Source organism: Lemur catta, chromosome 12 (genome assembly GCF_020740605.2).
Source record: "Lemur catta isolate mLemCat1 chromosome 12, mLemCat1.pri, whole genome shotgun sequence".
NCBI lineage: Eukaryota > Metazoa > Chordata > Mammalia > Primates > Lemuridae > Lemur > Lemur catta.
In genome coordinates, this window is record NC_059139.1 from 64,416,374 (window position 1) to 64,443,598 (window position 27,225).

Here is a 27,225-nt window from a genome sequence, read left to right on the forward strand (position 1 = left end):
GTCCTGCCCTCATATACAGAAATGTTTTCATCAGATTTATAAATAATATTTAGTTTTATAAAGGTATGGCAGCTATGAATTGCAAGTCCTTCATAACTTTGCAAGTGAGTTATAAAAGAAGTATTAATAGGCAGATTCAAACTCTGCAGTCTACAGATGAAAAATAAATATTCATTTATTATCTCTGAAAAACATGTAGCATTTTGATAGGTTTTTTCCTCCCAGATAAATAGATATGAAAAATAAGTCTTTAATAAAAACATAAACATATTATAAATATTCCCATGTTATAAACCACAAGTGTAAAGTCTAATCCACCAAAGGGTGAATTATAGCCAAAACATAAATTCTACATCAAGATTCATTTTATTTTCTCTACCATGTAAGTATTAGAGAATGACATTTTAGTAGTAATTCCCTTCGCTTTTTTTTTTTTTAAAGCAGAGCAATTCAGTGCATGTAAACTAGTCTCCTAGCTTAGTCAGATGCAGTGTGCCATTAGATAACTCTTAAGCTCTGTTCAGCAATATTTGTGTTCAGATTTGCTCATTCATTCGTTTCAGTTGATTGGTCAAACACAGAATATAAAACCTGGATCTTATTACTCTGCCTATTAGAAGGAAGCTTGGGGTGATCTGAAATGTTGTCTGGCTTCTCTGGCAATGACCTGTAAGGTTTTGCTTCGATTTCACTGTCAGGAAACATAGGCTCCGAAAGCACAGGCTCAGAAAAAGCTTTTCTAAAATTTTCATTCTCCTCTCTGTTTTGCCGTATGGATTCTTCTTCTTGGAAAATGTTCTTTACTTTCTCCAGCACAGCATTGACACAGACTGCCTATATAATAAACAGTTTTTTGAAAAGTAAAGTTTCTTTTTAAGCTACTACTACAGATCAAAAGGACAATAAAATGTTTAACATAAAGTCATCAATCTACATATTCTAATAAAAAAGCACTTCCTTTGAGGGCCCCCTGACACATGATAAGTGTTGGCAGATTGATTCCTTGTTCTAAATATATTACACCACAATCTAGAGAGCAATTTAAAACCTAGTATACTTCAATAAAGATGGGTTTTACATCTTTTTTCCCAATTCATTACATGTTTTACATCTTTATTCTCCTGATTTAATGAAATGAAACATTTTCTGAGAGATGGAATTTATCCCCAAACATGTTAATATTTCAAAGAAGATTTTTTGTTTTAATTTTCTTTCCCCTAGACTTTATACCTTCGTGTGCAGTGGGAAGGACATAAACATTTTGGTAAGAATTTAGTAAGCTAGTAGATCAATGATTTCTAAGCAAACATATGATACACTTCCCCTCCAAAAATGCCATTCAGTACTTTAAGGAAAAGAGTATCAAAATAAAACAGAGAGAAAAATAACTTCAAAAATTTGGTCACTAAGAATCATATTCATTAAACTTACTCTAAGTTTGCTAATGATGAAGATGATGGTGTCAAGTATTCAAGGCAAGCAATGAGAATAGAAAATTAATGAAATACGAGAAGACAAACTAGTTTATTTCACAAAAGAAATGTCTCAAGTTCATGTAATGGACTATGAACACTTAGGTTTTCCTGAACAGGTAACAGCCAAAGGACTGAAGGCCTTGGGCTTGAACAGCCTCAATTTCCTCTTGCCCACCTGCCTCCTTCTTCCTTGCCTGCCTCTCACAGAAGGGAGGGATGCAGATGCTCTCCCCGAAGTTGGTATGTGGCCATGTGACCCCGTGGCCAACGAAATAAAATATATCTGCTAAGAAGGAGATCAGGAAGGAATTTTGGAAAACGTTTTCCACCTATATAAAGAGAAAGACTCTCTCTTTTGCCTCTACCTATCTCCTCCTTCCTGCTTTGGACATTGATATGGATATGATACCTTAGCATGAGGCAGTAAACCTAAGAACTAAAAACAAGTTTTTAGAAGAAAGATGGAAAGACCCTGGTGTCTTAGGTTGTTAGGGCTGCTATAACAAAATGCCATACTCTGAGTAGCTTATAAACAACAGAAATTTCTTTCTCACAGTTTTGGAGATTGGGAAATCCAAGATGAAGGTACTGGCAGATTCAGTGTCTGGTAAGGGCTGATTTTTTGTCTCATAGATGGCACCTTTTAGCTGTGTTCTCATATGATGGAAGGGACAAAGCATGTCTCTAGAGCCTTTTTTATAAGGGCACTAATCCCGTTCCTGAGGTCTTGCTCTCGTTACCTAAGCACCTCCCAAAGGCACTACCGGCTAATACCACACCTTGGGGTTAGGTTTCAACATATGAATTTGGGGGAAACACATTCACACCATACCACCTGGGTTCTTGAAGGCATTGTAGATCTACCGTACAACCCTGGGAACTGCCTAACTCCCAACTTCTAATTAAGGTATTTGAATTTCTTTATTGATCAAGATACTGTCAGGTATCTTTTGTTACTTGCACCTGACTGTCCCCAAATCCACAGCTAGAAACCTTCAAACCCATCACTTCCAGCTGCACATAGCCTCATCCATTTATCCCAAATATGATCATTTTCTATGAATGCCATGTTTTAAAAAAAGGTTGGAAAGTCCTGTCCTCTTCCCTCTGCCCTCACCTACAAAATATATCTCTGCCCATTGTAATCGCCTTTGTCCCAGTCTCGAAAAATGAAGGGCCTGGATCAAGGTCAGTAACCCTCTATCTTTGCTTAACTTATACCCTACCATCTTCTCTATCAATTATTCTCTGTCTCTTCAACCCCTTCACTCTTGACTAGCTTGTCTCCTGCAGTCTATAACATGCCTTGAGTATCTTCCATCCTAAAATTTTAAAATTAAAAATCCTTGGGAACCCATTTTCCTATTGACTGCTACATACTCTCTCTTTTCTTGGTCAAACTAGAGTCTATGTTTCCATTTTATCATATCCTATTCACTCTAAACCCTGCTTATTTCTGTCTTCCTTATCCCATCATTCCACTGAAATAACTCTCAAGATGGTTAACCTCAGCATCTTTACTACCAGATCTAATGGACACTTTAGAAAGTCTTCATTTTATTTGACTTTTTCTGCTCGTATCTGACACTTCCCAACTTTCTATTTCGTTGACACTATTTTTCCTGATTGTCTTCCTACTTTTCTAACTTCCATCTTTGTCTCCTTAATGGATTCTTTTTAGCTCACCTTAAATGTTGCTGTTCCTGACATTTCTGTCAACTTACCACTCTTTTCACTTGGCATAGTTCCACACATAGGGCATTAACCTCCAATATATATATTATTAGTTTTCAAAACCATAATTCCAACCCTGACCTCTCCCAGGCATTCGATGCATAAATGGTCAATTATTAGGTCACCAAAAAATAATTTCTTTACCTACTTATAAAGTTCATAGCATGAAAATTTGTCTGAGATGATTTCAACAGCCTTTGAGAAATTAAAGTTTAATTTTGGTTTTAGTCTAGTTTTTATTTCCCCACAACCATTTCATCCTACACATTTTTTGCAGTGTATTTGCATCCTAGCTTGGTTGAATGTCAATTTAGTATAAGATTCACATTTAAGATACTGAGAACTCCTCAAAGATTTAAAGTGCTTGCAAAATATTTCATAAATTCAGGTTTTTTAAAAAAAAAATTTGAATTAATACATTTAAAAGTAAGTTCTACTTTATTTCTTTTTTCAAGGATGTCATGTTTATTCTTGACCCTTTGCTTTTTCCTATATATTTTAGAATTCTCTAGTCAACTTACACAGGCACATACACTTGCTTGGATTTTAATTGGTACTGCATTGAATCTATAGATGGTAGGGAAAAATTTAATCTTTATTATTGTGAATTTTAATATAATGGAAAATATTAACAAATATGTGCAAGAACTCTTGCAAAAAGACTCATAAAAATGATTAAGAGAAATTAAAGAAGTCCAAAATAAATAGAGGGATATATCATGTTCATGGATTGGAAGAAGGACTTATTCTATCTATTGTCAGAACATATTAGAAAGCTCTTGTAATTAATACAGTGCTGAATTGGTGCAAAAATAGATCAACTGAATAGAACAGAGAATCTCTAAACAGACCTATATTTAAAGGACACTTGATTTGTGACAAAAATAGTGTTCTAGGACTATAGGAAAAGGGCTTTTTTCTCAAATAATTGGGTTGAATCAATTGGATAATCATGGGGGGGAAATTTCCTCCTTACCTCATCCCAATGCCAGAGGGATTATAAATCTAAAAGTTAATGGTAAATTAATAAAGCTCCTAGATTATAACTGAGGAGAACATTTGCATGACCTTGGGTGTAGGTCAGGATCCTGTAAGACACAAAAGACACTTAACATAAAGGAAAAGGTTAATAATTTGGACATTATAATTAAGATCATCTGCTTTTTAAAATTTTTATTTATTTATTTTTAATTATTATGGGTACATGATAGTTGTATATCTTTATAGAGTACATGTGATGTTTTGATACAGGCATACAATGTGAATTAATCAAATCAGGGAAACTGGGGTATCCATCACGTCAGGCATTTATCATTTCTTTGTGTTAAGAACATTTTGATTCTACTCTTTCAGTTATCTTAAAGTATACCCTAATTTTTTTATAGTCACTTTGTTGTGCTATCAAATATTGTTCATTCTATGAATTGTATAACTATATTTTGCACCCATTAACCATCCCCACTTTATCCCCCCTCCCCAGTACCCTTCCCTGCCTCTGGTAACCATCATTCTACTCTCTGTCTCCATGAGATCAATTATTTGGCCACCATGCCTGGCTAAGAGCTTCTGCTTTAAAAGACACTGCTAAGAGAGTGAAAAGGCAAGTCACAGAATAAAAGAAGAAATTTTACCATATATAATCAAAAGAGGATTTGTTCCTAGAAAATATTTTAAAAGTACAAACCAATAATTTTAAAAAAGACATCTCTCAATAGAAAAATGGGAAGAGACCTTAGCAAAAATTCACAAAGAGGATATCCAAATGTCAATATCTACTAGAGATGAACACATGCATACTCTATGACCTAGTGATTTTACCAAAAGATATGTAGAGGAATATTTACAGCAACCTTATTCATAATAGCCCAAACTAGAAATAATCCAAATGTTAATTGATAAATAAATTTAGATGTAGTCAATCAATGGAATACTACACAGGTATGAAAATGAACAGACTACTGCTACAGGCAAGGACTGAATCTCACAGTGACAATATTAAGCAAAAGAAGATAAACACAAAAGAACATCTATTAAATTATCTCATTTATGTACAGTTCAGTCAAACTGTCTATACTATTACAAGTCAAAATAGTGGATTCCTTTATAGAAGAGGGTAGCAATTGTGAGGGGCACCAAAGAGGCTTCTGGAATCATGGTGATGTTTTGTTTCTTGACTGGGTGGTACATAGATTAATAGATTTTGTGATAATTCATCAAGCTGTGCACTTTCTTCTCTGTATTTTATAGTTTTTTAAAGTATGAATTTATGAACAGAAAATAAAGCCCTTATAATTATAAAATCTTTCATATTTTTATCAGGCACAGAATTTGTAATCCAAAATACACTTGTGTCCCCCAAAGTCAGAGACCCAAAATGATGGAATATTGAACGTTATCCAATCATAGCACAAAGGCTAAAACAAAACAACTGTCGCTAAATAAAAGCAAAACTAAAATTTTTGACCAAAAATCTTCAAACAGTAATAAACTTTATAAAAAATAGTTTTAGTTATTTAAGCAAATTGGGTTTTGGTGAATTAACTTGGCTCATAAGAAAATTTTCAATATAAAATTATTTTGTGTAACAAGAGAATGGCAACTTAGTTTGTGAATGGTATCATTAAAGGTAATACTGTACAATACATTATTGTACAGTATTTTTATTTTTAATTGACACATTTAATTGTACTTTTTATTTTTAATTGACACATTATAATTGTACATATTTATGGGACACAATTTGGTATTTGGGTACATATCTATGTTGTATAATGATACAATCAGAGTAGTTGGTGTATCTATCACCTCATGAATTTATCATTTCCTTGTGGTGATAACATTTAAAAGCCTCTCTTAGAGCTGTTTTGTAATATACAAAGTTTTACTGCTAGCCAGTCACCCTACTGTGCAATAGAACCACAAGATCTAGTCCTCCTATCTAATTGTAACAATACACTATTGTACATTATTATTACCTTTAGCATTATATAACATAAGTAGGTTTAGGTCTAGATTCTAATAATTTTCTTAACTTACCAAATAAATTAGTGCTGCATATGAAGCATATATTATGCTAGTTAAAGCAGTCTTTGCTGGAAAGGAAATGATTTCAAACAAAGAACCCTTTCTGACCTGCAAAAACAGAAAAGATTTTCTTATTAAAACAAGAATTTTCAGTGTTTCAATGTCATATTTATAATGTTATTTGTAAAATGAGAATTTAAATATTTTTTTCTACTCTAGAGCTATCTGGGCTTTTTACACATTGTGAAAATATATTAGTTTAGTTTTCTCTTTTTAACAAGAAGATACTTTCTTTTGCTAATCAAAATCTATAAATTTAAACCTTGCATTTCTGCAATCAAAATTGCTTTAACTTTTCATAATTACCAACTGTGCGCACTAGGAGGTGCTGCTGTGCATATTAGAAAAACAGTCATTTCTTTGTTCAAATTCCTGTAATCATTCTTTACTAAATTATTCATAACCTCAATTAAGCAAACAGCAATCAAAATACTAAGCATTTCCTAGAGATTAATGCCCTGCCTGGAAATGTTAATCATGAGACTGCTCAAGGCCAGCATTAACCTTAGATGATCGACCATTAAGCTTTAGGAAATGCTCTGTGCTCATATCCAGCATGCTATTTTGAAATGTAGAGAAGTATGAATTTGCCTCTCCTATGTTTCTAGTTTCTGGCAATAGGTGTCCCTGCCTCAAACATATCAGAATAACATATTCAGTTTAAGGGAATTAGACTGTCTTATAGGCTACCTCTGCTGCCTTGAGCAGGATATGAAATGAGCACATTAGAAAAAACATTCCCTTCCCATTCAGCTGTGAAGTGGCAGTTAGCCACGCTTCTCTGAAGAGCCAAGCCACTCAATGGCTTCGATAAACTTCCAAAAGGTACAAGCTGTAACTAATAAAATCATGTAAATGCACAGTAAAAAAAAAATGCACACAATTTTCATTACATACTGTTCACTGCAAAGTTATTTATAACATTGAAAAAACTCAAGCAATGATACCAGAATGGTTAGGAAAATTATGCTATATCCACTCAATGGTATATTATGTAGCCTTTTGTTTTTATTTTTGAAAACTTTATTTTTAATTGACACATTATAATTGTACATATTTATGGGATACAATTTGGTGTTTGGATACATATCTATGTTGTATAATGATACAATCAGAGTAGTTGGTGTATGTATCACCTCATGAATTTATTATTTCCTTGTGGTGAGAACGTTTAAAAGCCTCTCTTAGAGCTGTTTTGTAATATACAAAGTTTTACTGCTAGCCACAGTCACCCTACTATGCAATAGAACCACAGGATTTTGTCCTCCTATCTAATTGTAACTTTGTACCTCTTGGCCAACCTCTCCCCACCCACCCCTCCCTCTTCCTTATCCAGTCTCTGGTAACTGCTGTTCTACTCTCTTCTATCAACATTTTTTTTTTTAATATTTCATGTATGAGTGAGGTCATGTGGTAATTATCTTTCTGTGTGTGGCTTATTTCATTTAATGTGGTATTCTCCAGGTTCATCCTTGTCACAAATGGCAGGATTTCATTCTTTTTTATGACTGAATACTATTCAATTGTGTATATATACCACATTTTCTTTATCCATTCACCCACTGTTGGACACATAGGTTGATTCCGTATTTTGTCTATTGTGAATAGTATGCAGCCTTTTAAAAGGGGCTTCTGAAGAATGTGTGATAATATTTTATTGAACGAACACTTATATGACACTCTGTACCAGGTCCTTTTGTATATGCTTTATAAACATTCTCATTTATAAACATTTCTTAAAACAATCCTCTGAAGTTTGTATTAGTATTCCACAAATGGAGAACAGAAAAAGGAGAAGTAGGTAACTTGCCCATGGTAACATAACTAGTAAGCAGCAAAGTCAGATTTAAACCAGGACAGAAGCGCTTAACCTGATCATTAAACTGTACGGCCAACACAGCTGTGCTGCCACGGCAAACGCTGCTTACGCAGTGTGGTAAGAACCGTATTACAAGGATGAACTCTGGAGCAAAGAGATGTAGGTTCATCTCCCTGCTCCAGGGTTTATGAGTAATGAAACCTTGAACAAATTAATTCTTCTCTCTAAGCTTCAGTTCCCTCATCTCTACATTGCGAATAACAGCAATATTTATCTCACAGGTTTTCTGTGCAGATAAGAAAGAAAATGTTTGTAAAGTGCTTAGCAAAATGTCTGTACACAGGTTGCATTAAGGGACATGGGAGGCATTGTTAGTGCCTCATGCTATATGAGAAAGAGCAAGGTTCAAAACTGTAAGCATAATGAGTATGATTGATTCCATTTATATAATATACAAATCTGGGTCAAACTAATCCGTGCTGTTGGAAGTCAAGAAAACGGTTATCCTGCAAGGGTGGGGTTGGCAACTAGAAGGCAGCATGAGGAGATTTCTTGGGTGCTGCTTACCAAGATGTGTTCAATCTATGAAAATTCATTGAGCTATACACTCAATGATTTGTGTGCTGTGCAGCATACTTCAATTTAAAAATTTTAAAATTCTGTGTCTAATGTTTTTATTATTAAAATGAATACAATTAACATTTCATGGAAAAAGTTTAGACAGAAATGCACCAAAATTTTAGCTGCTGTTATGTTTTAGAAATGTAGCTTTGTTTAGTTAATATTTATAGAACATTTATTACATGCCAGGTTCTATTCTAATGGCTTTCCTTGCATTGTCTCATTTTATCCTCTAAAAAACCTATGAAATAAGAACATGGGTTCAGAGAGATTAAATTCTTTCTTGCTTTCTGTATTTTCTAAGTTAAGTTGAAAGCACATATGATATTTTTATAATGAAATTATTATAAAATATAAGCTGGACACATTGGCTCATGCCTGTAATCCCAACTGAGGTGGGAGGATCGCTTGAGGCCAGGTGTTCAAGATGAACCTGGGCAACATAGTGAGACCCTATCTCTAAAAAAGTAAATAAATAAATTATGAAAATATGGGTGTTCTGCATCCTGCTATAGTATGCTCAGTTTTTGCTTATTGCTGCCACTACCAAATAAAGAATGAAATTGCCCACCACAATTTACTTTCTTCCCTCTTAAGTGATTTCTGGAATGCTGAAACCAAGAATACTATCTAGTTTAGTGGCTAAGCCCACCCTCTCCATAAGTCAACCTGCAAAATTTCCCACAGTTCCTGGCTTATAGGAAGAGTTTTCAGGAACTAGAAGAAGCAAAATGGTAGCATGCCTTTGAATCCTACTGTTAGGCTGCAAGGAGACAGACATATGAGAGCAGACTCTCTAAGGAGAAAAAAAACACATACCCTCTAATAAAGTACCTCCTAGCAGCATGAAAAGCTTCATGAGCTTCTGAATACATAAAGACATAGTGGGAGGTCCATATTCAATAACTAGTAGGCCGTATACAATAATAATAAAAGATGTGGCTGCATAAGAAATCACTCTGTTTCTATTTCACTACATCTTTCTCAGATTTTTTCCTTAACCTAAAAGTAATTAAAACTGATTACTTTCAAAATAAATTATGTATTTGATATATGTTATGCTTCTGAATAATTAATTTTTATATTGCCTAAGGGTCACTTTTTTACTATGTTAGTGCTTTTAATAAATACTTTTTATTCCTGTAACAAATCATCCCTGTAAAAAATATATTTCCTCCAAAATTTATGTGGCTACTGGCAAGTAGCCATTTTTCAATTTTATGACTCACTTGCAGTACATATTTTTCATATTATAAACCATGCTCTTTCATTTTTGGCTTGCTTTGAGCAGGAATAGTATATGGTAAAGATTGAGATAAATAAACAGAAATTTGGTAAATGGGAATCTTCAGACTTTCTTGGCCTATTTCAAAATTTTTATCTTAACCCTGTTATATTACTTTCATTTTATTTCCATATTTGGGTTAAAAGTATGTTGTCATCAATGTTATATCCATATATTTCTTTTTGTAATTTAGTCACATTAACATGTAAAACATATGCATATTTGAACGGTAAAAACATTTCAACCTTTAAACTTCTTCCACATGATTTTCACTGCCTCATCTCATAAAAGAATTGTCTGTGTTCTTCTTATTTTCACTAATGAGATAAGTCACAAAAATAGCCAACTACAGGCATTTTAGAAAATAAAGATCCACTTATACGTGACCTAAAGGTTGGAGAATTACCAGGCCCCGCATAGTTTATGTTGTCTAAAACCACCTTGATGAGGGATACCAGTGGAGTCACAGGGTAAGCTCAGGGATTCATGAACAAATGTTGCAAGAAACACTGACTGCTCTTTGTAGATAACTCCAAAAAAAAAAAAGTATTTTCTGTAAGTTTGGAAAAGCTACAGGACCATGTCTTTGCTTAGCCACTCACAACACTCATGAATATAGCAAGGACTCCCAGCAGTGCACAGTAAAGAAAGCTATTGGACTTTGTTTACCCCAGTGTTAACATCCTGTGGAACACTGTTTGTGAACAAGCTTTTTTTTTTTTTTTTTTTAGTTGTATTTATTTATTTATTTATTTAGAGACAGAGTCTCACTCTGTTGCCTGGGCTACAGTGAGTGCCGTGGCATCGGCCTAGCTCACAGCAACCTCAAACTCCTGGGCTTAAGCAATCCTTCTGCCTCAGCCTCCCAAGTAGCTGGGAGTACAGGCATGCGCCACCATGCCCGGCTAATTTTTTCTATATATTTTTAGTTGTCCAGCTAATGTCTTTCTATTTTTTAGTAAAGACGGGGTCTCATTCTTGCTCAGGCTGGTCTCGAACTCCTGACCTAGAGCGATCCTCCTGCCTCAGCCTCCCAGAGTGCTAGGATTACAGGCGTGAGCCACCTCGCCTGGCCTGAACAAGCCGATGGTCTGTCTCATAGAGGCTCAAATGTCCCGAGCTCTTGGCCAACTTGGAGAAGTAGTATATATTAACAATTCAAGGGCCCAGGGGTTCTACTTTCTAGGAAATGTCCTCTTTTCCCAGATCTGGATTATAGCGGACCTCATGGCAGGTCCATCAAAGACCTACAGAAGTTCTGGATATTTGTGAGGTTTATAGTTTTAACTCTAAACTGAAATCTACCTTAAAGGGTTGGGGATGAGGAACTTAGATAAATTCCTGACCTTCATCCTGAAAAGAGAGCACAAGTTCACTGGGATCCACCTACAGCCCAGGCGTTTCAGAGACTGAGGATTTTCTTCACTTTTGTCCATATATTACCCTATACCACTCCACAGTGCCTGTACACAGTACTCTAGAAACAGTCATCTCTAGTGCCATGATAGGAATGATTCTCTCACAGGAAGAGCTCCAGGTCCTGTGGGCCTGCACTGGCCTGCCAAAGTCAACAACCATGTCTGGGAGCTGACGTGTCTTGGCTGAAGTCAGCATTTGAGCTGATTATCTAGGTCACTGCAGCCTAGAGCAGCTGCAGGCTTCACGCAGCCAGGCAGCCCACAAGGCTGAGCAGATGCACCATTCCGTGACTGTTGCTGTCGGGGATGTTGAAAACCACCAGGACATTCTCTACTAAAAGTTTGCCAGTCCTGACGCCTCTTATAGAACTAGCCATGATTGCATAACATCACTGCAGTCTCAGCCCTGCAAAACCTGGAGGGGTTTGAGGAGCTACTTGACTCAGCATCCGTAGAGCCAGCTGCAAAGGAAGTCTTTTCTAACAACATGGCCAGCAGGAGAGGCTTGACCCCAACTCTGTGTGCTCATGTCACACAGGCTGTCAGAATCTCTTCAGGTCACTTGTGTCGGTTGGGTCTTTCTTGTATTTGGCACAACATCTTCCAATATGCTAAGACGTGTCGGACATGCTCTAGAGCTGAACTCCCACCAGAAAAGCCAGGTAGATCGTAGAGGGAGCTCCTGAGCCAGCCTCCAATCTCTGATTGATTACTTTGAGGACACCATTACTGCACGCTGCATCTCAGAACTCCCACGTTGAAGGGCTGAAACGCTAGTTATTGTCAGTGTCTTAATGAAAATGCTCCTCTATTTCTGTGTTCCCGAGGAAAGTTATTGCCTCACTGGTATTTTCAGCCACATAACATGAGAGAAAATAATACAAGAGAGTTTGGTAGAACCATTTAAGGTACTCCAGGTACAAATGCATCTTTTCATCATTCATCACTTTTACATCAGTGACTGGACAGAGCATATGAAGGACATATTGGAAATACACCTTCTCACAAGTTAACCTGGCCACTTACTTTCCTATAGCTAAGTTTTTATAAAGTAATATGCTTCATGCATCCACAGAGCATATCCCCCCTGCATAGCAATTCCAGCTTTTGTATTTTTTATATGCCCACAACACAAAGCTCCACCTTGACACAGGCAGCCTGGCAATTCTTGAAGGCATTCATGCTGGAATCCACTCTGGGTAAGCTGAACTCTGTCTGATGTGGCTTCTCCATGCTGCGACACTTTCCTCTCAGCACACTCTGGTCCCATGGATACACTCTGTTGACCTCTGGTACATCTCACACATTCCTCTGTTGTACCTTGATTCTCCAGGCCATTGTCTTCACATTCATAGTTCTATATCTGTCCTCACTGAGCCTTTCCAGCTTGAGATATATTGTTTTCTTGTCACAACTTAGTTTCCCCCCAGTGGCAATTCTGATTCTCTACCCTGGCTATTGTATATTACTCAACTAAAGCTTCTCCCTCACCCTCAGCTCTCAGGGACCCTGGAACCTCTGACCTGGGACTGTCCTCATTTGTCTCACTCACTCCAGCCCTAGGGAACTACTTATGTTCCCCAGATAAGTCAAACTGTCCTCTCACCTCAGTGTCTTAATATGTACAGTTCTCTTCCTGGAATGATTCTCCTACTTCTTGCCTGGCTAACACCTCCTCCTTAAAGGCTCAGACACAGCACCCTATCTTCTAGAAAGCCTACACTGACCACTCTTTGGAATTATATGACCCTTCCTGATGCTTCCCTAGTGCACTTTGTGCCCTTTGATCGTGCACGTCCTCTGCCCTACTGCCATTGTTTGCTTATGTACCTATCAGCCCCACAGTCCACAGGGCAAGGGTGAGACACTTCGAATCCTTAAAATCTAAACTAGGGATTTTGCATATCAGGTTCACAATAAATGTTCGTTGAATAAATGAAAAAGTAGAATTATACTTTACTTACTTCCAAAAATAAATTTAACCATCTTATATTTAATATTAAAACTTGTAAAACAAGATGCTAAGAAGTTAAAGCCAAAGACATCTGGTTCCAGCAACGTGGCAGACTGAGCCAATGTGGAACCCCTCACTCAAAAACACCTAGAGTTCTATATAAAATGAAATCCAAAAGATGTAATACAAGACTGAGTTTACAAAATAGAAAGCGATTCCCCCAACCCATGCCAGGGAAGCAGCCAAGAGTGTGAGTTTATGTGCCAGGAACTCTGAGGAGGTTATTGGACCCTAAAATACTGGTTGGGTGGTTGAGTTTTAATACAGAGGCTGGAGATGAGACTTGGATGGATAGGAGGTGGTGATTGGGCCTTAAAAGAAAAAAGCAGGAAATTTGGGGGAAACACCAAATAGAAGTTCCAGAAATGATAAATATAATGTTTTAAACTTAAAATACACTGAATAATAAAAGCATATTAGGCACACAGATAGTTCAGAGGAAATTACTCAGAATGCATCAAAAAGAGATAAAGAGAAGGAAAAAATGAGGAAGATAAAAAGACATGCAGAATAAAATAAGAAGACCCAAAGTATGTTTTATAGGCATTCCAGAAGAAAAGTTTAGAGAAAATGAGGGAGGATTATTTGAAGAAATAATAGCTAAGAATTTTCCAAAACTGACAAAGTTATCCTCAGATTCAGGAATCACAATGATTCCCAAGAAAGTGTACTCTTCTTGAAGAACAATTTGACAACAGCTGATAAAGTTGAAGCTATCCCTGCTGACCCAGAAATTCCTCTTCTAGATCTATAACTGGAAAATGTCTCATACATATGGGCAAGGAGTCATTTGCAAGAAAGTTCACTGAAGCCTTATTTGTAATAGAAAAAAATTGGAAATGAAATGGTTCATCTGTCCAGTAACAGATAACTTGTGGATTCTTTTTTCTTACAATGGAATACCACAAAGAAGTTAAAATAATAAACCATGGCTACATATATCAATAATGTTGAGTTAAAAAGGAATTTTCAGAAGGTTAAGTACAGTATAATATCATTTACATAAATTTTAAGTATACATAAAACAATACTATATGTTGTTAATAGATATATATATAAATGTAACGAATATATCAAAGTATGCATGGAAATGTTCACATCAACTTCAGGATAATGATTACCTCTGGTAGAGCAGAAAGGAAAAAGAATTAGAGTATGGTTAATTGTATTTCTTTTTATAAAACGAGAGATCTGAAGGCAATATAGCAAAATATTGCCACCAGTTTAAATTTGGATGGGACTTCTGGTACATTATTTTCTGTATATTTTGAAATATTTCATTGAAAAGAATTTGCAAAAATAAAGCTAGATCCTAAGACAATCAGAACAAGAACAAAGGAGAAGAGATTCCTTAGGTATTGATTTTGAACTGATGTCAACGGAGATAGTCACAGTTAACATACGGCCCTGGGACAAGTCACTGAGTCCCTCCTAAGCCTTGTTTCTTTTACCTCTGGTTCCTGGAATAAGTTATCAGAACTGACCTCTAAATTTACATCAGAAACTCATTGTCACTCAGGCAAAAAGGCAAACACATTGTGTTTTTTTTATTAATAGCTCTCATTACTGGACAAAGGAAACATGCAAGTTCAACTGGAAAAGAGATTTTTTTTTCCTGCCAATGAATTTTGTGAGTGTTAGGAGGCAATTCTGCATGGATTTCTCTCATTCCTGTAAAGACTGGGCCTTTTGAGGGAAAAAAAAAAAAAGACTTGTTGAATAGCAAACAGGCTTGGAAAGTCGAGAAAGTGCATCTATCTGGGGAGATCTAGAGATGTGTCCCCCCCAGACAGGCCACAGGGCACTTCTTTCCCCCTGAGACATTTACTTACATTCCAGGGTAATGAATTCTCTCTCTCTCTCTGGAAAGAAGGCTGGGGAGATGTGCCAGTGTCCCTATAAAAAGCTCAGAGTCTCCTAATTTCAGGGTTCCTCTCTCCTGTGATGCAACATACAACATGCACAGGTAACATCTGGCCCACAGCACACTGCCCTGTGGAATTTAAGCATCGGGAACCAACACAAGATATTGCTCCAGCTGATGATTTGCTGTGAATGATAAACAAATGGTGTCTCTGATCCAAGGCTCTTGTGTCTTTGTGTGTGAGTGTGCATGTGTTCGCGTGTGCGTGTGGGTGTGTGTATAACTATGGAAGGCTAATTTGTTAGCTTGTGAGTAGTGTAAAATCTCAGGTCCTTCACAGTTCTGACTTAGCAGAGAAGCAAAAAGGAAGATTCTGAATAACATAATGGACAGCATCTTTCAATATGATTTCATACTAAATAAAGAAATATTCTTTAAAGGACATTTCTTCTATCAATCTTCCATAAAAACCATAGGTTTGACAATGCAAGGAAAGAAACAGCAAGGCAAAACGGTAGACTCAGAAAGATATTTCAGTGGGAATTTAAGATAGTATGGTTCAGCTATGTTTCTTTTTGATGATCTAAAGGTACAGGAATAAAGCCTATAGTTTTTAGAGAATCCAGTGGCTAGCAAACACAAACTATTTTTTACTTTCTCAGACATCAGGTATTATAAGGGAGCCTTTTATAAATGCTGTTCTTAGGCAATTCATAGTTGAAATATCTGATGGTTTCTGGAAATGTCAAAATCATTGATTAAAGAGAGATTCCTACATAGCAGGTATTTTGTTGATTTTGGCCACCCAGCATCCCTTTTATCCTCTTCTTGGAACAGTCCAGATTTTTGTTTGAGCATTCACCATTACACAGCCCTCTCAGGTCATGCAGTCTGGAGAGGGGTCCAACCCCAGCTCTAGGGATGAAGTAGGTAATCAAGGCCTAGGACAATCAGTGCGTCTCATGTCCTTGGTTTGGAGGTAAGCACTGAGCCATGCTTTAAAGTGAACATGAGGACTTTGCCCGGAATGTGTGGTCAAGGATTCTCTCTCTTTTCTGATTGAAATTGAACCTGGAAGAATGTAACCCTAGGAATGCTGCAAATTATCTTGCGACCATGAAGGAAAAGCCAGTCTAAGAATGGAGTCAACATAGAGAAAGCAGAACTAAGAAATGCAGAGAAGGAGAGAAATGGGATCTGGAAGGCATCATTTCAGTACCTGTATCCAGCTATGTCTGGAATCTTAACTCTGGATTATTTACACAAATCTCCCTTTTTGGCTTAACCCGGTTTGAGCCTGGTTTTCTCCCTCTTTAACAAAAGAGTTCAAATCGATTCACTCTGGGGTTTAGATGCCAGATTTGCAAACAAGATCTGAATTTTTTCTGTAGTGAAAATTTCGGATGCTTTGTACAATGCCCAGATTGAAAAACTCAGAGTTCTGTGCCATAAAGTTTAGAAAACAAGAAATCAGTTCTGAAAAGGTTTTAAGAGCTGCTGCTTAACAAAATATAACAGAGCCTCAATAAAACAATGTAGAAAATGTAATTTGAAATGTACTTGGATATTGATGAGTTTATCAAAATAAGTTTATACTTAAATACACTCAATATATTATGTCAAACAAAGATGATCTTGGAAACATAATAAAGTTATGAGAAAAAAGGAACAAAACACAACCATTTTTAAGGCTTGTTGTAGGATTTCTTTTGGGTTCGACATATGTGGTAATGAGCATGCTTGTATTTAAGTCGAACCGTTTGAAATTGACAGTTTCATATAGTTCAACCAAATAATGACGCAGAAAAAAGTCCCCATTACTTCCCCTTTCAGATTTATTTAAACCAGAGAGTGTACTCTATTTTTTTTAAGAGGCCAAATCATTCTCTTCTCTTATCCAAATATATCTGTAGGATAGATGTAGGACATGTAGGATGACCAAATGCACTACATTTTCATTTTTCAATGTTGCAAATTTAAAATCGTTTCTTTAAAAAGGGTCCACATCTGTGTAAATGCAACATTCACTTACCTGCATGTTATACAGGGGTTGCCTGGGAGCATTAACTTCTCTCAGCAGACGACGAGATATGTCCCTTAACTCTAAAAGTCTGCATGTGAGCTGAGGCTGCAGAAGTTTGGCCACTGATTTGGAGGATCTGGATATGCTGCTTAATCCTCGAATTAACGTCCCCCGGTTAATCTTGGCTAAAGCAATAGCCATCCTGACTTTGGATGGTTTCTGTACAGGTCCTCTTTTCTGAAAAATAAGCCTTAGAAAAGTAACTGATGTGTGATTCTCCAATGCATTATTAAAATCTGCTTCTGGCAGAGACTGAGTACATTTTGGGTGGTGTTGTCCCAATAATTATATACCCCCGTATAGCCCATTGAGTCCCCTCCTATGTACTTAAATCTTTATGTGAATATATATTTTTTCCTTAGAATAAATATCCAGAATTGAAGTAACTAGACAAATAATTTTTTCATTTTTCTCTCTGGATTTAGATCTTTTTTTTGCATTGAAGTTTTAAAGAGCTCTTTCAAAAGTAAACAAGGATTCAATGTTTAAGTTCTTTAAACAATAATACTTATTCAAACTATTACAAATATTTTCCCAGTTTAAATTTTTTTGATGGAACATTTTGAATTTTTTCTTCACATATGGGAAATTCTTGGATCTAGAATCTTATTCTTCTGTACAAAGATAATATAAATTTACCCAAAAATTCGCAAAATATTTGTTAAAACTGGCTACTAATGAAGGATTGAAGATAAATTATCTTACGTAATAATAAATATCCTGAGCTTGATAAAATTGCTTTAATATCTCTTTTCTACCAGTTTAAATTTTTTAAATGAGGCAATACATCATACAGACAATATATATAATGTATGCATATCATTGAAAGAAAAATAAAACAAATACCCTGTATACTAATCAACAAGCTTAAGAAACTTTCACTTCTCAAAACTTTAGAAATTCTGTCAGCATTCTGATAGAAAAAAATGTGTGGCATTGCCAAGACACACGCCATGTAATTGTTTCTTTGCTCTACCAGAAAGTGAACTGTGGGGAAATGACTTTATCATAACAGATTTCTCTTATTCCAGAAAGGATAATCTGAATTAAAAAAATTTGGTTCCCCAATTTTAGTACACATTTCTTTGTTAAATTCCTCATATGGAAGTCCTTTGCAAGTGTAAACCTCTAAAAATTACTCTTTACTAAGGATGCAGATTCTAAGGGTATTGGAGTCTGGGCTGCTTGGGACAGAAGGGGTGGAAAGGACAGGACCTCAGAAGCCAACATCTCAAGCCAAGATTCAAAAATTAACTTCCCCAGCCCCAGAAAGAGAATTTCCTTCCATACCTTTAGCCATGAAGAACTATCTAGTAACAATTATTCTGGTTATATTCTGGGTATATTCCTCCATAAAAATTTCACAATCACTCTATCAAGTGTTTTTGCTCCAGACCAGCAAGTTGGCCTTTTCCTAAATAAATATATGGCCTCAGGGAAAAGATTTAAATAAAAACCACAAAATTTAGAGACTTATAATACAACCCAATTAATAAAGCCCTCTAGGTATTCTTAAAACCATTCCTTCCAGTATGTTTGGGAATTGTGGATCATCATGGAAATTAAAAAAAAAAAAAGTTGCAGCACTTACAATCTGGCCTTTTAGAAACAATCTAGTAAACAACTGAGTATTACTAATGTTTTCTGAATAATTTATTTTTGAAGAGCAAATAACTTCAAATACATTATAACATCTCCTAACTACTCAGATTTCTTGCCAATCTCTGCAACACATTCTTCAAAGGGGGGAAAAGAACAACGTGTTTTGAAAGTAAGAAAAAAGGTAACTAATAATCCTTATGTTCCTCTCTGAGTGGGGTAAAGTTCTTGCAAGTAAATGACTTCGGTAAGTTGGAAACAGGAACTCAAGAGTTTTTTCTTTGGGGACCAGAATATATGATTTCACCATAAACCATGCATATGGCTCTAGTGATAATGAGGCTATTCAGAGAGTAGAAAGAGGTGAAGGAGTTGAGAGGAAAGTTGAAGTTTATTTGATTAAATAAAACCTCAGTTTCTCTAATGTTGGCAATGAGGAGAGAATCACAACTTGTAAAACAGAGCTTTCCATGCCTGTCTCTAGTTTCCTAGGGTTCACTTTGAGGTTTTCTCAATAATTTTGTCACTACTGCCCCAACCTTAACCATTTGACATCTTAGAGTAAGCATGGACACCTGCCCATCTCTTTCCTTCATGCTCCAGAGCATAGCCAAGACAACTCTCCAGTGTTTCGAAAGATTGTATACCAGTGCAAAAGGGGAGGCAACTAGACACCAAGTCCAAGATAGGGAATTAGAAAATCTAGTTTGCCCTTGGAACTTTGAAGCCTTCCCTGTCCTACTTAGCTGACCTGCCCACCATCTGGATGCCATCTTACCACTATGCATCCACACTTCAGTATCACCCCTCCTCCAAGACTAGACCCAAGAGAGGAGAGCCAGAGGGAGAGAGCGGTCGCTTCCCTGACAGCCTAAGGCCAGCCTTCTGAGTTCTGGTGTCCAATATCTAACCACGCCCTGCCTCTTCCCATGGTGACTGGTACTGGGCACGTCCACTTCCCCCAGGGCTGTTTTCTTATGTTACAGACCACATCAGTATTCTTATCTGAATTCATTGCAGTAAGCTCTGCTCCCCTTCACCTCATACAAGAAATCGGTTTGTACGGTGGCTATACAGGAGTCATGGGCTGTAAAAGTAAAGAGACTGCTGGAATCTGTTACATCTTCTGGAAGTGCGTTCTACAAGTTCCAGAGCCCTACCATAGCTGAGGAAGTTCAGAGGTCCAGACAGTTAAAACTCTTAAGTGATTTGATGGTAAACAAGAATGCCTACCAATTCATTTATTTTAGAAATGTAGGGGCTTAGTAATTTGGGTCATTTGAATGTATAACAATTACCTTCTATTCAGATCAAAGAATAGAAAATTACTTTTGCTAAACAAGAGTTTAAGTACACAGCAAGCCTGGTAAATAAGGGGTTCCATAGAAGTAAATTTTCTGGGTAACTAAAATTTTACCCGCTAAGTATTGGCTTAATTTTTATGACATGGAAGATAACTTTCAAAAATGTATCCCATGCTTGACTTCTTTGGGGAGTCTGATAGCTGCTAACCCCTCCCTTCTATTTCTCTCTACTTCTTCTCTTTCAAAGAATTTCATTCTTGCCATGCTGTTCTTCCCTTTGATTCCCTGCTGACCCCTTTAAACAGTGGCATTTGGGGGGACTCTATCCTATGCCCTCTCTCTTCTTGAGCAATGATATTTACCATCTTGGTTTCACTGAACACTATAGTTATACATTTGCTTTAACTATACACTAAAACTATACACTCCATACTGATGACTCCTAAATATACATCCTCAGCCCAGACTTCTTTTGAGCTTCCAACCTATATATCCAATTTATAACTCAGCTCCATGGCTTCGGCAGGATGTGAAATAATGCCTCAAACTGTGATCCAATTAAGCTCGTTATTGTTATCTCCAAAGATGCTCTTCCTCATATAGTCTTCTGTCCTAGTTAATAGGATCACTATTCTTCTAGCCATCCATGAAATTCAGAGTCTTCTTCAACTCCTATATATTCCCTCTCATCCCACATTGTCAGTTTCAAAATACGCTAAATATCTCTTGTCTCCCACTCATTCTTTCTATTCTCAACATCAGTGTCCTTATTCTTAGCTGGCATTTGCAACAGAATCTCACTAGAAGCTTTGACTCCGTTCAGACCTCATTACCACTAGAGAAGTATTTTCAAAGTGCAAATAGAATGCCATTTCTATGCTTAAAACATTTCTGTGACTAATATTTGTGTTATAATTAGGAAAAAGTCCAGTCTTTTTTACATAGCATACATAGACCTCCATATTCTAACTCCTGGTTACATTTCCTAATTTTCTGCTATTTCCTGCCTCAACCCTTCCATCCTACATGCTATTTACTCATATTTACTTGACATTCTGGGAATATCCTGTGCTGTGTCACACTTTTTGGCCTAACTCACACTGGCAATGGAATATTCTCTTCTGCCCCTACCCACTTACCCTACCCTTTTCTTTACCTTGAAAACTCCTATTCATCCTTTGGGACCCAATTTAAAAACATCCTTCCTCCATGAAGCTTTCCCTGACCATCCTACCTGACTATGTAGAGTCAATTACTCCTCTAAATTAGATATACCTTTATAACACTTACCATATTCTAATATAATTAGTTGTTTACAATTCTGTCTCATTAGATTAGGATCACTGGCTGAAGGGATCATGTCTCGTTTATTTCTGTATTCCCTCTCCCAAGCAATGGTGAGGTATTTAGTAAATGTCTGATGGCTGGTTGTCTAGATGAATGGTTGAAATGAAATATATAGACTGTGATTACTACTACTCAGAGTACTTTTTTATTTACTTGCAGGTTTGGGCTATGTACATCATGTTTGACATTGCCAAAAGTCTGATTTCTGGATAAGTGGATTGTTAACTGTACCATGTAACTTCACAGCATATTCTATTCCAACTGTGGTGAAAATGACAGACCCATACTTTTCCATTAAGAGACATGTACCTTAGAGTAAGTTAGGTTACAGGTGTCCCCTAAACAAGATGTTACTTTTTCCTGACTATGTCTCTGGAAAAGTATCTACCTCCCTCCTCCTCCACTCCCAGTATTTTATCTATTTCAAATCTTGGAACAGAATTTTAAAAAATATACATGTATACTTTGTTTAAATTGATACCATTAGTTTCTTTCCATTTTAAAACACACATTCATACTGTAGTTGTCTTTCCATTGTTACAATTTATCTCAGTTAAGTTTTTGCACTGATTTCATTGTCATAGATCTTAGCTAAAGTATATTTAGGTATTTTTCTGGTTTTTACATTGCAGTTGTGGCTATGAGAGACTGCCATTTCCAATCTAACGACACAGTGATTGTCTTTAAACTTAATTCACCTACCTACCTCACTTCTTGGCCCACAATCTCTCTGCTTTCCATAGATCCCTCCCAATGAGTAAGATTTGAAATTTGTTTTTCTGAGACAAACCTAATGTTTTCTTAAGCTTCAAGCACTGATCTCAAAATCAAGCATTAAATAGTTAGTATGATACTAAAAATATAATAGACTTTTTGTGTTCCTTTTGAAAGTTATGAAATCGTATTACCTGATTAGACTGTGATAATCTCAGGATGGTGGGGAATTCATCTTTAAACTCATCTACAAGGTCCATGATTACTTTCTGGATCCCCTCAACTAAGAAAAAAAGAGGTTAGGGGAAAAAAATACAACTTTTAAAAGATCCCCTAAATGATTCAAAAGAACATAAAACACTGGGTCAACCTCCTAGGTTCCTGGGAAAGCTAGGGAATGCTAGGCGATTTTATTACCAGTCGTTCCCACACCCATAGCCCCTTTACAACAAGATGGTGTATACTTCTTCCAGAAAAGTTCTTCAACACCTGTCCACATATCCACCCAACAGGTTTGATTGGCATGCTGAGTTCCTGCTTGGGTTCCTAGTGCTTAGCAAGCCTGCTGGCCTGGGCAATGCTTGTCCTACTCTGCCCTTAGTGAGGGATGAGGGTAGCCTTCCACTCAGCAGACCTAGCAAGGACAGAACCTGCAGCTCACTGCCGGAATGCTTGATTACTGCACAATAGGCCTCTGAGAACTTGCTACAGAATCTTCTGAAATCACTCTGGCAGTAAGAGGAGGAAGAATGTATTTGGAGGCATAAGGGAAAGAGTAAGGAGACTGAAAAATGAACCACACCAAAGAGTTCTGCAATACAAGTTGAATTTTGTCCGGAATTCTATTAATACAATGACACTTCAAATAATGGATCATCTGAGAACAAAGGTTCCTTTGAAAAGAATTGCCATGTGCCGTAAAAGAAATGCTTCACATAACGACGCCAAATAGAAAAAGAAACACCAGCAGTTAATTCAGAAAGACTTCTGAACAGATTGTTTTTGCTTTACCCAAATGAGGATCTCTAGGTCAAACCCAGGCAAAACTGTAAAGCCTTTGGTTTGTCTTCTTCATAATCTCAATCTTTTTTCCTTCATCTTTGACCCTCTTACTACACTCTCACTTCAGATGACCATCAGTTTCCCATGATCAAACCTGGGAAGAACTTGATACATGTAGACTTGATTGACCACCTTGTTATACTTAAGCGTGAATGAATTAGGAGTTGTTTAACTCAAACTTCATTCTAATTTGAAGTTCTTAAGTTTAATTTTAGCTAAACCATTTTCTTCAGCACATGCAAAGCTGTGGCCACTGGAGGTCTATTCCTGGGAACTGCTGGGGAAAGAGAAATCTTCATCAGAGGCTTCCTCTGGCCTGTGAAGTCTGCCAGGTCCCCAGCTCTCTTCGTCCTTAGTCCACCATCTGCCTGAGAACACCCTCCACCCTCCACCCTGCTTCTCCTAACCAAACTAGACCCTGCTTCCCCACGTCATGACCCTAATGCTTAAGATAACTATGCCTTTAACATTTGGGAAGTGCAATCCATTGACAGAAAAAAAATCTTGTCAGACAGAGATGAACACACACACACACTGGAGTCTATGAGATAATGAAATGCTTTATTTGTTCTACCAGGATAGCTGGCCATCAGAGTCTACTGCAGAAGAACACCTGGCAGTCCCTTCCCTCTCTGTTCTTCCCTGTTCTCTACTCCCTTCATCTGTCCCATACTTCTTTCTTTCCATCAGCCCACTCCCATGTCCTAGCTCTCGACTGGTTTCATCCAGTTCTCTTTTCATCAGTTCTCTCCATCCCAAGCATCCTATAGAATTAAGAAATCTGCAAGAAACACATTTTCCAGGCTAATATTTACCATACTTAAAGCATAACTGACTTTGTGTGTTGTGCTAACAAAGTCTTTTTTGTCTTTTCTTAATGACCGTCTCCCCGGGAAGTGGAGTGGTGAAAAATGACAGGGGGTGATGGAATGAGAAAATCCCATCTGCCACAATTATTTTACATTTGTGACCTTATCTTACGATATTTTGGGTTGTATTTAATTATATTTTATGCCTATATTCTTATGCATCTTATGTTATTTCAGACAAAGTTAGATAAATAACAATGTCAGTGTTATTAATTCTGTTATTCTTTATAGTTCATAATACAGTGCCCCCTACTTAAATTATGAAGCAATTAAAATACCTCCACATAATTTTGTAACAGTTCTATAGATTTATCTGTATCTCAAAGGCTTTAATACAGAAAAATAGAACTTTTGATTCGCACATGACTTTGAGGAAAAAAATGAACATTTTACATAATTCAAGTGAAGGCAGTATAAACTCAGTGGTAGAAATAAAGGGATTTTGGCTTCAGTCAGACCTGGGTTTGAATTCCAAGTCGATTACCTGCCAGGCTGTGTAGCCTTGGGCAAATTACATAAAAACCTTTTACCTTTTAAAAGGTGACAATACTCAATAGACCGTAAATGCTCAATAAATAGCAGGTTTTATCTAATATACATTGCTATTCTGCTTTTGGAAAGTTTGCAAAAGTTGGGTAAAAGTTAATACTGGGTTTGCCAGGTTCACCTGGGTTTCAGCCTGATTCATTTGCACCAAACTGGCCAGATCCCTGACCACCTTCCTAACCGGACTCCTCCCTCAAGTCTACTTCAGACTCGACTAATATGGAGCTGTACTCCTAACTTCACGTATTACAACCTACCCTTGAAACTGATCTGCCGCGTGGGACTTCTTTCAGAATTATTGGCCCCAGATCAAGGATTTGGCCTGGAAGCTGCCCCCTTTGGACATCAACTCCATACACAGGTCAGTTCTGTTGGTCCCACTACTATGTCCTCCAGCTCACAGCATGCTTTGAAACTATGCACATCCAAGTTAATGGCAAATGTTTAATAATGTCAAAGTAATTTTTAAAATCATTATCTGGAGGAACGGAACTGACATCTATTGAAGGCCAACTAGATGCTGGTAATTGTGCTAGGGGCTAGATTACACCATTTATCTCTTTTAATTCACATAACAACTCTATGAAGTAGGAATGTTTTGAAAGCAATCTGAAAATATCAAACGATACAAATACAATGGTATTGCCAATACCAATTGTCACCCTGGGAATATATCCCAATGGAAAAAAAATTCTCAGTAATAATTTGTATAAAGATTGTTAATGCAGGACTATTCTGAATAGTATAAACTAGAATAATTTAAATAACCAACACTCATCAAATGATTCTTACCCCAAGACTGTGGAAAAGCTTCTGCTCATTATGTTTATAAAATGTGGACTCTGAATCTTGCTATGACACAAAATAAATTTTCAAAAAGTATGTAACACAATATAGTTATAACCATCCAGTTTTATATACACAAATGAGACTTAGAAAGGAAGCTAGTCATAAAAATCAATGTTCATTAGATTCCTTATTCCTAAAAAGTTGTGTTTAACAGCAAACAAAAACAAACCCAAATTTTAAAAAATTACTAGGAAATATTTTTCCATATTATTACTAACTTGTGTCTAATTATTAAATACCAAATTCATGTCACGAAGTATAATTGAAAATATGGCAATGTATCACTTTGTTTAGAGACTAGTGAAAAGTTTTATATAAATCAGATTATTATGTAGGAGAGGTCTCACCATTTACTATTAAAGATTTAGACAGGTCCCGATGTTGAAGAACTGATGGGGCAGCCCAATAAAAGCCTACATACAGGGGACTACAGGACCCTCCTGGGAGAGAACTCAGATTAAGTAGGGCATCCTACTCTAACAATGCCAATGTGCTAACAGTGCCTTAATAACCAGGGTAGAGGAGTGATTCTGAGCACAGGCTGGTGCATGTCACTCAGATCTATGCCCGATCCCACATCCAATAGGGATTAGGAGTAGATGGAATGAAAAGATAAACCTTAATCAGTCTTACCAAACATCTTTAGGCAGTGGGGCACAAATTAGCTATGCAACTAGGGTATCCCTCCCCGACAGAGTAAATCAAAAAGGGGAAAAGATGCATTCTCTAGGACTTTGCCAAAAATCTTTGGCTCTTTGAAAGTGTCACTGCATCAGTAGTAATACCCATTGTGAGGATGTGGTATACAGAAAATAGCCAAAACTGGCACGAAGCCTGAGGGAGATGTAGGAGTTACAAGTGCCATGCAGACACCAGGCAGCTGACCAGATTTGTTCTTGTAGACACCCCTGGAGACTCCCAAAAATACTTGAAGAGAAGGGAGCAGATTAAAGCCTTTGTGGAGATTTGAAATTTTTCAGGTGAGGCAAAGCCAATGAAATCTAGGTTATTATTATTCTGTGATCCCATTTATAGTCATAGGTTGACCAAGCTTGGGAAATTCTGGGTCACGAGAGAAAATGTATAGACCTTCTCATTCTAATAAACATTTGAGGCTTCCTGTGCGTATATAGGATGTTTGTAAATTGAATCATTTAAAATGTAATAGGGAAACTTATTTTTTTTAAAGTAACTCTAGAGAAAATTCTTCTATAATGTAAATAATCATCCTTTTAATACCAAAATTAAATAACTGCTACATATCTCATAAATATGTTTCAAGACAGATATATTGATAACATTTTGTTTCTTCTTAAAAATTCTTTAGTTGTTATATTGCAAAATCCAGTTGGGTACCATTAATATGGAGTAGACTATGGGAAAGAAAGCCCAACAGAAGTCTTCAAATAGTTGCAGTAAAGTGACAGCGTACACAGGGAAGAGAATTAGCAATGTTAATATTGTTACCCATGTTTGGGAGTTGCTGAAGCTTGGTTAGATAATAGGAGGCCAAGAAGACCAGATTTGTTTGTTGTCTG

At 36.7% G+C, this 27,225-nt stretch overlaps 1 protein-coding gene across 1 annotated transcript; it reads right to left on the reverse strand.

The window, feature by feature from the left end:
* Positions 1 to 515: 515 nt before the first annotated feature.
* Positions 516 to 23,057, reverse strand: SPATA9 (spermatogenesis associated 9). Its single transcript, XM_045566367.1, has 5 exons — positions 22,826 to 23,057; positions 22,556 to 22,644; positions 17,347 to 17,574; positions 6,246 to 6,341; positions 516 to 834 (listed from the first exon to the last, which is right to left on the reverse strand). The coding sequence occupies exons 1-5, from the start codon at positions 22,884 to 22,886 to the stop codon at positions 547 to 549; spliced, it is 762 nt and encodes a 253-aa protein (XP_045422323.1). The 5' UTR covers positions 22,887 to 23,057; the 3' UTR covers positions 516 to 546.
* Positions 23,058 to 27,225: the final 4,168 nt, after the last annotated feature.

What these genes read in the sequence shown, in the direction of transcription:
- SPATA9 (XM_045566367.1), bottom strand. Translation starts at nt 22,886, where the DNA reads ATGCCAATCAAACCTGTTGGGTGGATATGTGGACAGGTGTTGAAGAAC. An exon ending in GAAGAACTTTTCTGGAAGAA is followed by an intron (nt 22,645 to 22,825) that starts GTATACACCATC and finishes TTTTTTTCTTAG; the next exon opens with TTGAGGGGATCCAGAAAGTA. An exon ending in GATTATCACAGTCTAATCAG is followed by an intron (nt 17,575 to 22,555) that starts GTAATACGATTT and finishes CTTATTTTTCAG; the next exon opens with AAAAGAGGACCTGTACAGAA.